The sequence below is a fragment of the Mus pahari genome, chromosome X (genome assembly GCF_900095145.1).
Source record: "Mus pahari chromosome X, PAHARI_EIJ_v1.1, whole genome shotgun sequence".
NCBI lineage: Eukaryota > Metazoa > Chordata > Mammalia > Rodentia > Muridae > Mus > Mus pahari.
In genome coordinates this window covers 66170699-66182877 of record NC_034613.1, presented here as the reverse complement: position 1 = coordinate 66182877, position 12179 = coordinate 66170699, and the positions used below count along the sequence as shown (strand labels likewise).

Genomic DNA, 12179 nt, shown 5'->3' with positions numbered 1-12179 from the left:
GCCTGTGGGAGGGACAGTCCACACCTAGTGCACAGCTATGGGCGTGGAGAGGCCGCTCCAGATTGTGAGCAGAGGAGAAAATTGTTCTGTCATCAAGATGGTTGAATTTGTTCCAGAAAATTCCACTATTGTGTGTGTGAATGACTTCATAATTGCATATATATATATATTTTTTATTTGTACCATCATATAATTTATATATCTATATACATTTCTATATAACTATATTATATATATTTGTATATTTTATACACACAGTAATATGCTCAGGGATACTATAGCTGGATCACATGGCAGTTCAATTTTTTTTAGTGTTGTATTTTTTGCCGTAAGATACATTTATTTTATGTCTGTGTGATGTGCCTATATGCATGTCATACCCACAGAGGCCATAAAAGGGCATCAGATACCCTAGAACTGGAGTTACAGGTGAATGTGTGCAGTCATATGGGTACTAGGTGTTGAACCCAGGTTCTCTGCAAGGACAGCCAGCAATCTTAAGGCTAACATGCCTCTCCAGCCTCTACCTTAGAGTTTTCTATTTATAGAACTCAGTCCTTAGGGTCATTTGCCCAGGGCTCCTTCCCCTATTCATAGCTATGGGAGCTCTTTGCTGATAATGAAGAAGATGGTGTCAAGTTCCTGTTAATCCATAGCCAGGGGGTGGGGGAAAAAGAAGGCTCAATATTGAGGGAATCAGGTACTTTCCAGCCTCGAAGGGTGTCCATGCTGGGGACAGATTCTCTATGATCCCAGTATTACTGTGGTGTGCTAAGTACCCTTAACCAGCCAGCCGGCCACTGGGGCATTTTGTAAAAAAATGAATGTGTGCAAAGATGTTCAAGGCTATAGAAACAAGCCTGAGGCATGCAGGCCTCCAGCCTGGGGCAGACACAGAAAGACTCAGATTACAGTGGGGTAAGTGGAGCTGCCTCCAGTACAGTTCCTGTGACCTCATCAGCTCTAATGATCTATCTGCCCTGATCTTGTTCTAACTGAGTCAGCTACAAGGATCAAAATCTGAGTTATTGGGCCCAGAGGCAAACGGGATGTTGGGAGCCTGTGACGGACTGACTTCTAGTTGATTCCATTACGGGAATGGGGTGGGGTGGGGGAGACGGAGAGGAGAGAGAGAGGAGAGAGGAGAGAGAGAGAAGAGAGAGACAGGCAGCAGAGGGTGTATGTGCAGCCCAGGCTGTCCTAGCACTCACTAGGGAGCCAAAGATGACCTTGAACTGATCCTCCTGTCTGGACCTCTGGCGTGCTAGTATAAGTAAGCATCTCCACATCTTGTTAATGCTGGGGGTGGAATCTGGGCTCAGTGCCTACAAGGCAAACACTCTGCCCATTGAGCTACAAGCACTCTATTCATGGATCTACCCCATAGTTCTTTCCCTCCCGAGTTAGATCAGTTCTTTACAGATTCTGGACCCGAATCCCCTTTTGTATGTTTCACCTGCAGACCTTCTCTCCCCTCTCTGTTCCCTGTGCCGTGCTGCTCAGAAGCTCTTGAGTTTGGGGCTCTCATCTCTGTCAGTTCCTTCCTGAGCCCTGGAGTCCTTATCAGAAAGTCTTCCTGATATGTCTGTCTCTGGGTCTCAGGGTTGGAGCAAAATGGATGGAACTGAGCAATGTGTAAATTCAAGGAAACATGCAGGCTTGGAGATATCGTAATAGAATTAGTTATTTCTTCTTTCTCTTCCAATTCATATCTTTGCCTCTTTTCTTTTTAATCGTAGTCTTTCCATACAGCCCAGGCGCCCCCAGATGTCATTATCCCTTTGCCTCAGTCTTCTACGTAGTTGGGTTACCAGTGGGAGCCCCAGACTGAGCACAGAATTTTCCTTTTTTACAACATTGCTTTATTATTTTATGTGTGTGACTGTTGTCTGCATGTCTAATATGTCTGGATGTCTGTGTAACACATGCATTCCTGGTGCCCCCAGAGGTCACAAGAGGCCATCAGGTCCTCCTGAAACTGGAGTTAGAGGTGGTTGTATCACCACTATGTGGAAGCTTAGAATCAAACTCAGGTTCCTACAAGAACAAGTGCTCTTATTCACTGAGCCATCTCTTGATCCCTCTTAAAAAATAATTACATTTATTTCTTTTGGATAGGAGGAAGTACAGTTCAGAGGTCAGCTTTCAGAAGTCAGTGTTCTGTTACCATGAGGGTCCCAGGAATTGAACTCGAGTTATCAAGCTTGACACAGTTGTTTGACCTGCTGAGAATCTCTGCTTCAAGCATGCTCGGATTTCTTTAGTTTTATGGAACAAGTTCATAGGCCAGTCTGATGTGGGAAGTCCTCCACTGAGACCCTTCCCAGGGGATTCTGGATTATGTCAGTTGACAGCTAAAGCTCACAGCACAGCTTTGTGTGCCTGGGGAATGGGTCTGCCTATGGTGACTGTGACTTGTGCCTCTTTCAAATCATGGAATCTTATACTTGTCACATCATTGATGCTTAGAAAGTTTTAGAGTTGGGAGCATTTTGGTTTCTTTCAGTTAGAAGTGTTCAATCTATAAGGCCATATGTTAATTTTTTGCACAGTGGTCACACTTGCAGTGTGGTCTTTATTGCTGTATCTTTTAGCACCTTCCAAGTTTCATGGGTTCATGCTTTTGTCACCCCCACAGGACATGGACTCTCTGTGGCACACCGGAATATCTCGCCCCAGAAGTCATTCAGAGCAAAGGTCATGGAAGGGCTGTGGACTGGTGGGCACTGGGCATTCTTATATTCGAGATGCTGTCTGGGTGAGTGACCCTCCTGACAGACATGGCTGCACACACAGCGTCTCCTTCACACCCTATGAAGAACCTTAGCATCCCCTTTTTCCTAAGTCTGCAGATACTTGGCATATGGATACACTCACATATTGTACTGTCAAGATTGAAGGGTGATTGGGTAATTAGTTTGCTTAAACAAGACTTTAAAGTTTCATAGACATCCATAGTTCCTTATATATAACATCCATCTTCTTCATGTGATGGACACCCTAGGCTAATCAGTACCCAAGGTGAACAAATGACACTAATCAGAAACAGCTTTGTAAATAGTGATGGAAGAGCAGATGAGGAAGGCAAGTTGGGTTGTTTTATTCACCCTAATTTCCCTCTCTTGGCAATGCACAGAGTACAGGAGTGATGGGCTCTGTCTCTGTCTCCCAGTTGATGGGAAGATTGATTGTTCCTGAGGGTCACTGGTATCTGTGGAGGCAAGTATACACCTGATAAAAATTGTGTAAACATTGAAAGCAAGATGCCCACAGATCTAGATGTAGCCGAGGGAATTGTAGGCCAACACCATGGCAGGGTTATTGGCTCCTCTCAGGAGGTGACAGTTTTCCCAGCCCCAGGGGCTTTTCTCTGGTACTGAGCAAATTCATCCTTTGGTAGATCAAACCAGGTAGAAAAAAAAAAAGCTTAAAGGAGGATTTTATTAACGTAGTGTAAGATCTGTCAAGAGAAAGAAAGCATCTACCTACTTACTCATCTATCCACAAGTCTATTCACCTACCTAAGGCATTAATCCACCCATCCATCCATCCATCCATTCATCCATCCATCCATCCATCCATCCATCCATCCATCCATCCATCCAGTCTTTCAGCTCCTGGAGGTGCCAGGTGTGCTTGGCTTTTGTAGCCCCATCACCCCCATCTCCACAGGGCTTCTGTGAGTCTGCATCTCTTTTTTTTTGGTCTGTCATGAGGTCACTGTCATTGCATTTAGGGTCATCTGCAGCCAGGGTGTGCTCATGTCAAGATCTGTCACTCATTCTCTAGGCAGAGACCCTAAATGCAAATGATGTCACAGTCATTTGTTCTGAAAAATGTGCACATATTGTGTGTGTTTGTAATCCATGAAATTTATTTTCTTAAAAGTTTACAAATATAAAACCACATTTATTTATATACACATAATTAACATATAACATAATTTATTATATATATGTATATACACACATATATATATATATTATCTGTGGAGTCTAGTATATACCTGATAAAATTGTATAATCATACACACACATATATGTATCTGTGTGTATACACACTAGAGAATGTTTTAGAATCAACAAAAGATTATTTTTTCACATTGAAGTGATTGTGAAGAAGAGCCTGGGATCCCAGTGTCTTTGAAGAGTGCATCTCCAGTAATCTAACTTCTTCCCACTAAATCCAGCTTCTTAAAGGTTTATAATGATCACTTCCACCCCCTGCTGGGGAGGAAGCTATCAACTGAAGCTCTTTGGGAGCCATCAGGACCCTTCATGCTGTCCCTCTCCTCCTGTGGCTATACTATCTCCTGAGATCATCTGTTTCCCATCTGTCTTCAGATGGCCATGTTACCAGTTATCAAGCAGTAGATCCATTTGACACACAAAATTTTTTTGCCTCCATTAAGAAAAAATAATAGTTGACACAAAATAGATATAATTCTGTATTTAACTCTCTACTAAATATCCATGCTTCTCTCTGTGACAGGTTTCCCCCATTTTTCGATGACAACCCATTTGGGATTTACCAGAAAATCCTTGCATGCAAAATAGATTTCCCCAGACAGTTGGATTTCACCTCTAAGTAAGTGCACTTCCGGTTTCCTGCCCTGCCTCCATGTCTACTTTCAAAGTTGTGTGAAATCACACTGCAAGCACACACTCCTAGCAAACTGGATCAGTGCTATTCTGTCAGTCATTTGCTTCCACCAGGAAAGAAAAACGTTTCAGTTATTCTCATTTTACTGAAAGTTAACATTCAAAAGGCCTGCTACATATCTCATTTCTTTTGAGATGGACAGTGTTAAAATTAATGCAGATTTGGAACAAGTTGTGTAAGTGATCAGTTTATCCATCCATCCATCCTTTCCTCTATCCAACTCTCTGTTTTTTCATTTATTAGTTATTAACTAATTTATTGAGACAAGGTCTCATTTTATAGCCCTAGCTAGGCTGCCTAACCTTGAACTCATAGATATCTGACCCCTGAGTGCTGAGATAAAAGGTATGCACCACCATACACAGCTTCTTTATTAACTTTTTAACTTGTTTAAATTTTTAACTTTTCTTTGAACTGTTAAGAAGGGCTTAGTGGAGAAGTTTATTGGAAGTAGGACCTTGAAGGAGACAATGGGCCCGAGGTTCTTCTTCATGATCATTTCCATGTGTAAATATAGTATTTTTTATTAATTTTTTGAGATAATTCCACACACATATGGCGAGTTAAGAGAATCTTTGTGAATGAATTTCTGTGGCACCACCAAAGTTAACTTTAATTCATTTTTTTTCTTTTTACTGAAATTGTATATATCATAAAGAATTCCTGTTTATTAATCATTTTATTTGCTTACATTTCAAATGTTATCCCCACTTCCTGATCTCCCCTCCATGAATCTCCCACCCCATCCCCATCCCCTTTGCCTCTAAGAGGGTGCTTCCTCTACCCACTCCTGCCTCACCTATCTCTAGCATCCCCCTTCTCTGGGTCATCGAGCCTCCACAGAACCAAGGGCTGCCCCTCCCACTGATGCCAGATGAGGCAATCCTCTGCTACACATGTAGTGGGAGCCATAGACCAACCCATGTATACTCTTTGGTTGGTGGTTTAGTCCCTGGGACCTCTGGGTTGTCCAGTTAATTGACGTTCTTCCTATGGAGTTGCAATCCCTGATCTTTCCAAGACTTTTAACATGAAGGGGAATTGTATTTTATTGGAGGCTTTTTCAGCATTTAATGAGACGATCATGTGGTTTTTTTTCCTTTGAGTTTGTTTATATAGTGGATTATGTTAATGGATTTCCATATATTGAACATCCCTGCATCCCTGGGATGAAGCCTGCCTGATTGTGGTGAATAATGGTTTTGATGTGTTCTTTGCAAGAATTTTATTGAGTATTTTTGTAACGATATTCATAAGCAAAATTGGTCTGAATTTCTCTTTCTTTCTTTGTTGGGTCTTTGTGTTGCTTAAGTATCAGCGTAACTGTAGCTTCATAGAACGAGTTGGGCAGAGTACCTTCGGTTTCTATTTTGTGGAATCATTTGAGAAGTATTGGTATTAAGTCTTCTTTGAAGGTCTGATAGAATTCTGCACTAACTGGGCCTGGTTTCTTTTCTTTTCTTTTCTTTTTTTTTTTTTTTTAACAACTGCTTCCACTTCCTTAGGGGTTTGGGGCCTGTTTGGAGAGTTTGTCTGGTCCTGATTTAACTTTCTTTCCTGGATCTATCTAGAAAATCATTCATTTCATCTAGATTTTCTAGTTTTGTTGAGTATAGGCTTTTGTAGTAGGAACTGAAGATTTTCTGAATTTTTTCAGTTTCTGTTGTTATGTCTCCCTTTTCATTTCTGAAGTAAGATGTTTAGAGGTCAACATACTGCTTCAAAAACAATTGCTCAGTATTCATGCTGACCATGCATTTCATGAAGATTATGGCAAAAGTAGTGAAAAAGAAAAAAGCAGAACATATTTATATATTTAAAAAACATAAATACCTTCAACTTTCTTTGATTTGTATGTGGTCAGATTTGAACATTTCTTAACCAGAATGAGCCTTGGTTTCCAATTGTTTATTTTATTTCTTTAGTTAGGCAGCAGGATCCCACATAGCACAGATCTTCTGATCCCTTTTCCTCAGCCTTCTGAAGGCAGGATGACAGACTTGTACCTCCAGTGATGCAACAGATGAGATCCAGGGCTAGGTGAAGACTGTACTCACTGAGTATAAGAACTCAACCAACTGAGCAATAAGCACTCTGATCACTGAGCTTACAACATCCTTTTCACTGAGCTACAGTCCTTGCTGGATATTACCATAGGTTCTATGAATTGTAGGGTGTTTGGGTATATGAATGCTCAGTCGTGTGTGTGTGCACACACACATACACACACACACACACACACACACACACACACACAGCCATACCCATGGCATTCTGTCTCCACCCTGCTTTAACTTCTCTAAGTCTTTGTTTTAATCCACCTTACCATCCTTTGCATTCTCTTGTCTTTTGTCCACAATAGAGACACAGGAGAATAACAGATATTTGGGAACTCATTCCACAGGTGTGTACAGCCTGCAAACTCAGTTTCCCTGTACAGGACTGTAAATGAACACAGGTGTGGCCTTCAAACAGCCTCCTCAGTTAGTTACACAGGAAGGAAAGATACTGGAATGGATAAGTGCTAAAGGGTTGCAGGCGAAATACACTGGCTTGAAGGCTTATAGCTCAGTGGGTGGAGTGCACATAACTCAGTGAAGAGAGTGCTTAAGGCAGAGTTAGCTGAGTGCTTGTAGCTCAGTGGGTAGAGTGCCTGCGGCTCAATATCTAGAATGCTTGTAGCTTAGTGGGCAGAGTGCTTGTAACTCAATGGGGAGAATGTTTATACCTCAGTTGGTAGAGAGTTTGTAATTCGCTGTGTAGAGTGCTTATAGCTCACATGGCATAGTACTTAGCTCAGTGGGTAGAGTGCTGGTGGCCCAGTTGGCACTAACATGCCCCAAGGGCTGGGCTCCATCACTTACCATGTACATGGAATGCCAGTCTGCATCCATGGCATATAGGAGATAGAGGCTGGAAGTCAGGGGTTTAAGGTCATTGTTAGGGGTTGGAACCCAGGGTGCAAGCTGCCTACCTGCCCGCTCCCACAAATCCTGGTAAGTCTTCTTCCCACAATGGAGATACCATGTGGTGGTGTGGGTGGGATGAGCGCCTCAGTTGATTCTGGCATTTTCTGGATCCAAGTGGAGTCTTCTCTGCTAACACAGGGACCTCATCAAGAAGCTGCTGGTAGTGGACAGGACTCGGCGCCTGGGCAATATGAAGGTGAGTCATGCTAGAGCATTCCAGTTTGCACACTGACGGTGATGTCATCCACTAAGAAGATCCCAGACCATGCTCAGTGTTAAATTAGTTTTTGGTTTGTTTGTTTGTTTGTTTTTATTCTGTGTATATACTACACAGTTTTATTGCCTGCCACAGTGGGCTCAGGTCCCCTGCAGCTGCAGTTATAGGAGGTTGTCTACCACCATATAGGTGCTGTGAATCTAACCTGGGTCCTCTGAAAGAGCAGCCATCTCTCTGGCCCCTATTTGCTGTTGTCATGTAGCCCAGGCTACAATCAAAATCACTATGTTGTAGCTAAGGATATCCTTGAACTTGTGACCCACTCCCCTCCCACCTCCCAGGACTGGGATGACATGCATATGCCCCCACTCATGGTTGACTTATTATTCTTTATTTTTGAGTATTTATTTATTTATAAGACAGGGTCTCAGTATATAGTTCTGAGTGTCCTGGAAATCTCTCATGTAGACTAGACTGGCATCAAAGTTATAGCCATCTACCTGCCTCCTTTTTTTCCGGAGTGCTAGAATTAAAGGCATGTGCCACCAAACCTGGCCACTTAATTTATTTTTAAATTGCTTTATTGGAGATTTTAGACATGATACACATGTACACACACACACTTTTTTTTCAAATGCTTTTTACTGAGTGTGTATGTTTCCTCTCAAGAATGGGGCTGAAGACATCAAGCGGCACCGGTGGTTCCGAGGTGTGGAGTGGGAATCTGTGCCACAGAGAAAACTGAAGGTGGGAATATTATACACCCTTGAATTAAATGAACAGCTTCATATATGGTCTTAACCACCCAGTGAGCTCCCACTACTGTGTCTCAGTCTTTCAAATTAATTTACTAGAGGTTTATTGTCATTTATTTAGTGCTTGATGTATGTGTACTGTTTCTGTGTTCATGTGCGCCATGTGACTTCAGTACTGGAGTGCCTCTCGTAAAATTTACACTCCAAGTGACAGGCACTGCATGTCTCCACTGGGCTGCCCAGTGTCACCTCATTCACTTATTTTCTTTGTTGCTTTGTTTATTTTGCATGACTCTCAGCCACCCATTGTGCCCAAGGTATCGGGTGATGGTGACATCTCCAACTTTGAGACTTATCCAGAGAGTGAATTGGACAAGACACCTTCCGTATCTGACAAAGACCTGGAAACATTCAAAAATTTCTGAGGATGAGAACCCATGTCTGCAAGGTAAAACTTTTTTTTTTCTGAATTTCAAAGTAGGGTGTCATGTAGCCAAAGATAGCTTTGAATTTACCATGTAGTTGAGAAAAAATACATTCAGTGCAACTGAGAATGATGAGTTAACCAGTCTGCAGGGTTTCTTACTATGGATGACTGTCAGGTAACTCAGTAGTAATTAGAGTTGCTAATCTCGGAACCCTCCCCGCTTCTTTTTCTTTGCCAGAAGCGTGTGAAGACATCTACATCACACCATACCACAATAGACCACGACACAACACAACAATGACCAGAACCTTTTTCTGTTGTACGTTTCCGTTTCCTGCTATGAAACTAGGTTTGATTTGTGTATCCCAGTTCCTGCAAGATCAATACAATCATCACCCTTGGAACCCAGCCTCATTTCAACAACTGGAAACCTGCCCAGTGAGAATTCGCAAAACCTGTTAAAGGTTTTCTCCTTCTTCATGAGTCTTGTGTTTGTGCTGTGAATTTTGTGTGTTTGTTTGTTTGTTTTTCTACTGAACTTTTTAAGTTTGAATTTGACCCATTTGTTTATGGCTGTCAGTGTATATGTGCACAGAAATTGTGCAAACTGGAAATTTTGGCACTTTGTGCCTGTAACATGTTCATTTTTCAAAGCTTTCTGAAAAAATCTGTCACCCTGCAGGCAAAAAAAGGGGGGGTGAGATATATGCATTTTTAAAATGCCTTTCTATGCATTTTGCAATCATTTGTGTACATTGTTTATTTAGTTACTGTTTGTTTATTTAGTTCCTTTCTGGTCACTTTAAACTTGGAAGTCAGGAAGCCACATGCCCTGCAGACCCTTATTCAGATATAGCACAAATGTGTGGCTTTCCTCCAATCTTCCAGTTTAGATGTTTTCAGTAAAATATCCCTTCCTAAAGTAAAGCCAGAACTCTGCATACAGCATGACACCTGGGTGCAAAGATTGCCTTTTTCTGATAATACAAATGTACCCACATCCCCAAAAGGGAACTTTAAGGATCCACCCCTTAAGCCCCTCCCTCCTCTGTTGTAAATGGCATTTTCTTCTCACCATCTTAACTTTGTTCTCCCAGCCATGTCCTTCCGTGAAAACTCAGGTTCCAGGCCGGGAACTTCTATGAAAGTTTGTACAGAGCTGTATTTTTGGTGAGCTTTCTCAGTGCTTTCCAATATGCAAACTAACTGGGTTATGTACCTCAAACAAACAAACACATACAGGAGATAGAATGCAGGATTATAATCAAGTCCTGTCAGTAGATGTTTGCTATTAAGTAGGAAATAACATGAAATTAGCATAGGAAACATTGCCTTAATTCTAAACACACATGGGGAGAACACACATGCGCACATGCACCCTCTGTGTGCTCCTAAAGCACTTTGCAATCTGACTCCAACCCTAAAAATCAAATTAAAAACTCTTAATCAGGCTGTAAATTACACTATGTGATGTCACTACAGTGACATCAGACATCAAATAGGAATCATAATTTTTATTTTAATATTTTTAATTCTGTGTGTACATGTGACTGCAGTGCACACAGCCAACAAGTGCACCAGAGACCCTACAGCTGGACTTGTAGGCAGTTCTGTGCCGCCCTGCTGGGAACCAACCCAACCTCGATCCTCTGCAGTCCACGTAGTTAACATGCAAAACATAAATTCAGAAGGGGTGGTAGTACGGGCAAAAACAGCCATGAAAAGGGGTGAGGGAAATATGTCCTGTTCTTAACTCTGTGTCCAGGGAGAATTGTGCACCCAACACCTTCTCATGAAACAATGGGAGAGTTAATAAATTTCACATTTCTCGGGTGGTAGCTTGATTCAAACCAAGTATAAAAGATAATCACTAGCCAATAATAATTTAAAAACAAATTTCTGGGCTGGAGAGATGACTCAGAGGTTAAGAGCACTGACTGCTCTTCCGGAGGTCCTGAGTTCAAATCCTAGCAACCACATGGTGGCTTACAACCATCTGTAATGGGATCTGATGCCTTTTTATGATGTGTCTGAAGACAGCTACAGTATACTTACATATAATAAATAAATAAGTCTTTACAAAACAAAAAAGGAAATCCCCTTTAAAAAAAAAAACATCTGTATGTTCTTCAACTAAGACTGACTGTTTAATGTTTAGTACAGATAAAGTACTAAGTGCTGTGGATTGGTGCTTGTCTCACTAAACTGGCTATTACGTTACACTGTAAAATGTGATTTAATGGCTAAATACTGTTCACAGGACCCTCTGGCTGTGCAAATATCCCAACATTGGACCAAACCATACCAATCACCACTGTGTTGCTAGGTGAACCCTAGTGAAAATTTAGCATTGTGTGGGTCTTGATGTTGAGGTGAAAATCACAGAAAGGGTCTCACTCCGGACTGTAGATTGAAATATGTTGATTTCCTGGGATTTGTTTGTTTTGTTATTGTTTTTGATGAAGCTCCGTAGGAAGCATTTGATGAACATTCAACACCTGTCATTCTTATTTGTCAGAACACTGTAAACCACCTGAAAATTATAATGCAAAGTCAAGGTTTATGTGTGAGTTGCTCGCCCCATTAGGTTGTGTGTGTTCCCATCAGTTTAGTGGAGGATCTGCTCTCCAACTGTTATATGTCCCTATCAAATCTGCCTTTGAGTCTCACACCCTTGCATCCAGCCTCACACTGTTATTCGGGAGAGGGAGGTTGCTCCAGTTGGTTATGTAATAGACATCATGACATCATTATCTGTGTGACTTAAGAGAAAGTGAGCAGGAACCTCCCCAGCACTCCTGGTGCTCACAGGTCAGACTAAAACCCCGTGTCACCTCCGTTCTTCTCAGAGTGTGGGGCTCACCACTTGACCTGCTGTAACACAGGTCCCACGTGCACTGTGCAGGTGCACCCCTGCTGCCTAGCACCTGTCAGCTTGCCTGAAATTATGCAGAATGAAAAAGCCTGGTTTTTTTCCTTACTTTCTAATCCTGATGCATATTACAAAAAAAAATCACTGTGATTTGTGTATATATCTATCTATATCTCTCTATATATTTGCCCCAGGAAAACTTTTACTGCTGTCTAATTTATAAAATACTATTATTGAGTCCAGGTTTGTTTAATAAAAGTTTGTATGTTTTAAGAAA

General features: G+C 41.6%; 1 protein-coding gene across 2 annotated transcripts in view; it reads left to right on the top strand.

Annotated features, from left to right (window-relative positions):
* Prkx (protein kinase X-linked) overlaps window positions 1-12179 on the top strand; it is a 28501-nt gene extending 16322 nt beyond the window's left edge. The window contains exons 4-9 of one of the 2 annotated variants that reach the window (XM_021187639.2): window positions 2639-2758; window positions 4492-4587; window positions 7770-7827; window positions 8518-8595; window positions 8903-9051; window positions 9269-12179. In XM_021187639.2, the coding sequence (XP_021043298.1) occupies window positions 2639-2758; window positions 4492-4587; window positions 7770-7827; window positions 8518-8595; window positions 8903-9028 (478 nt within the window). In that variant the 3' untranslated portion in view covers window positions 9029-9051; window positions 9269-12179. The remainder of the gene's footprint in view (window positions 1-2638; window positions 2759-4491; window positions 4588-7769; window positions 7828-8517; window positions 8596-8902; window positions 9052-9268) is intronic. The other variant, XM_029534432.1, reaches the window with a different exon arrangement.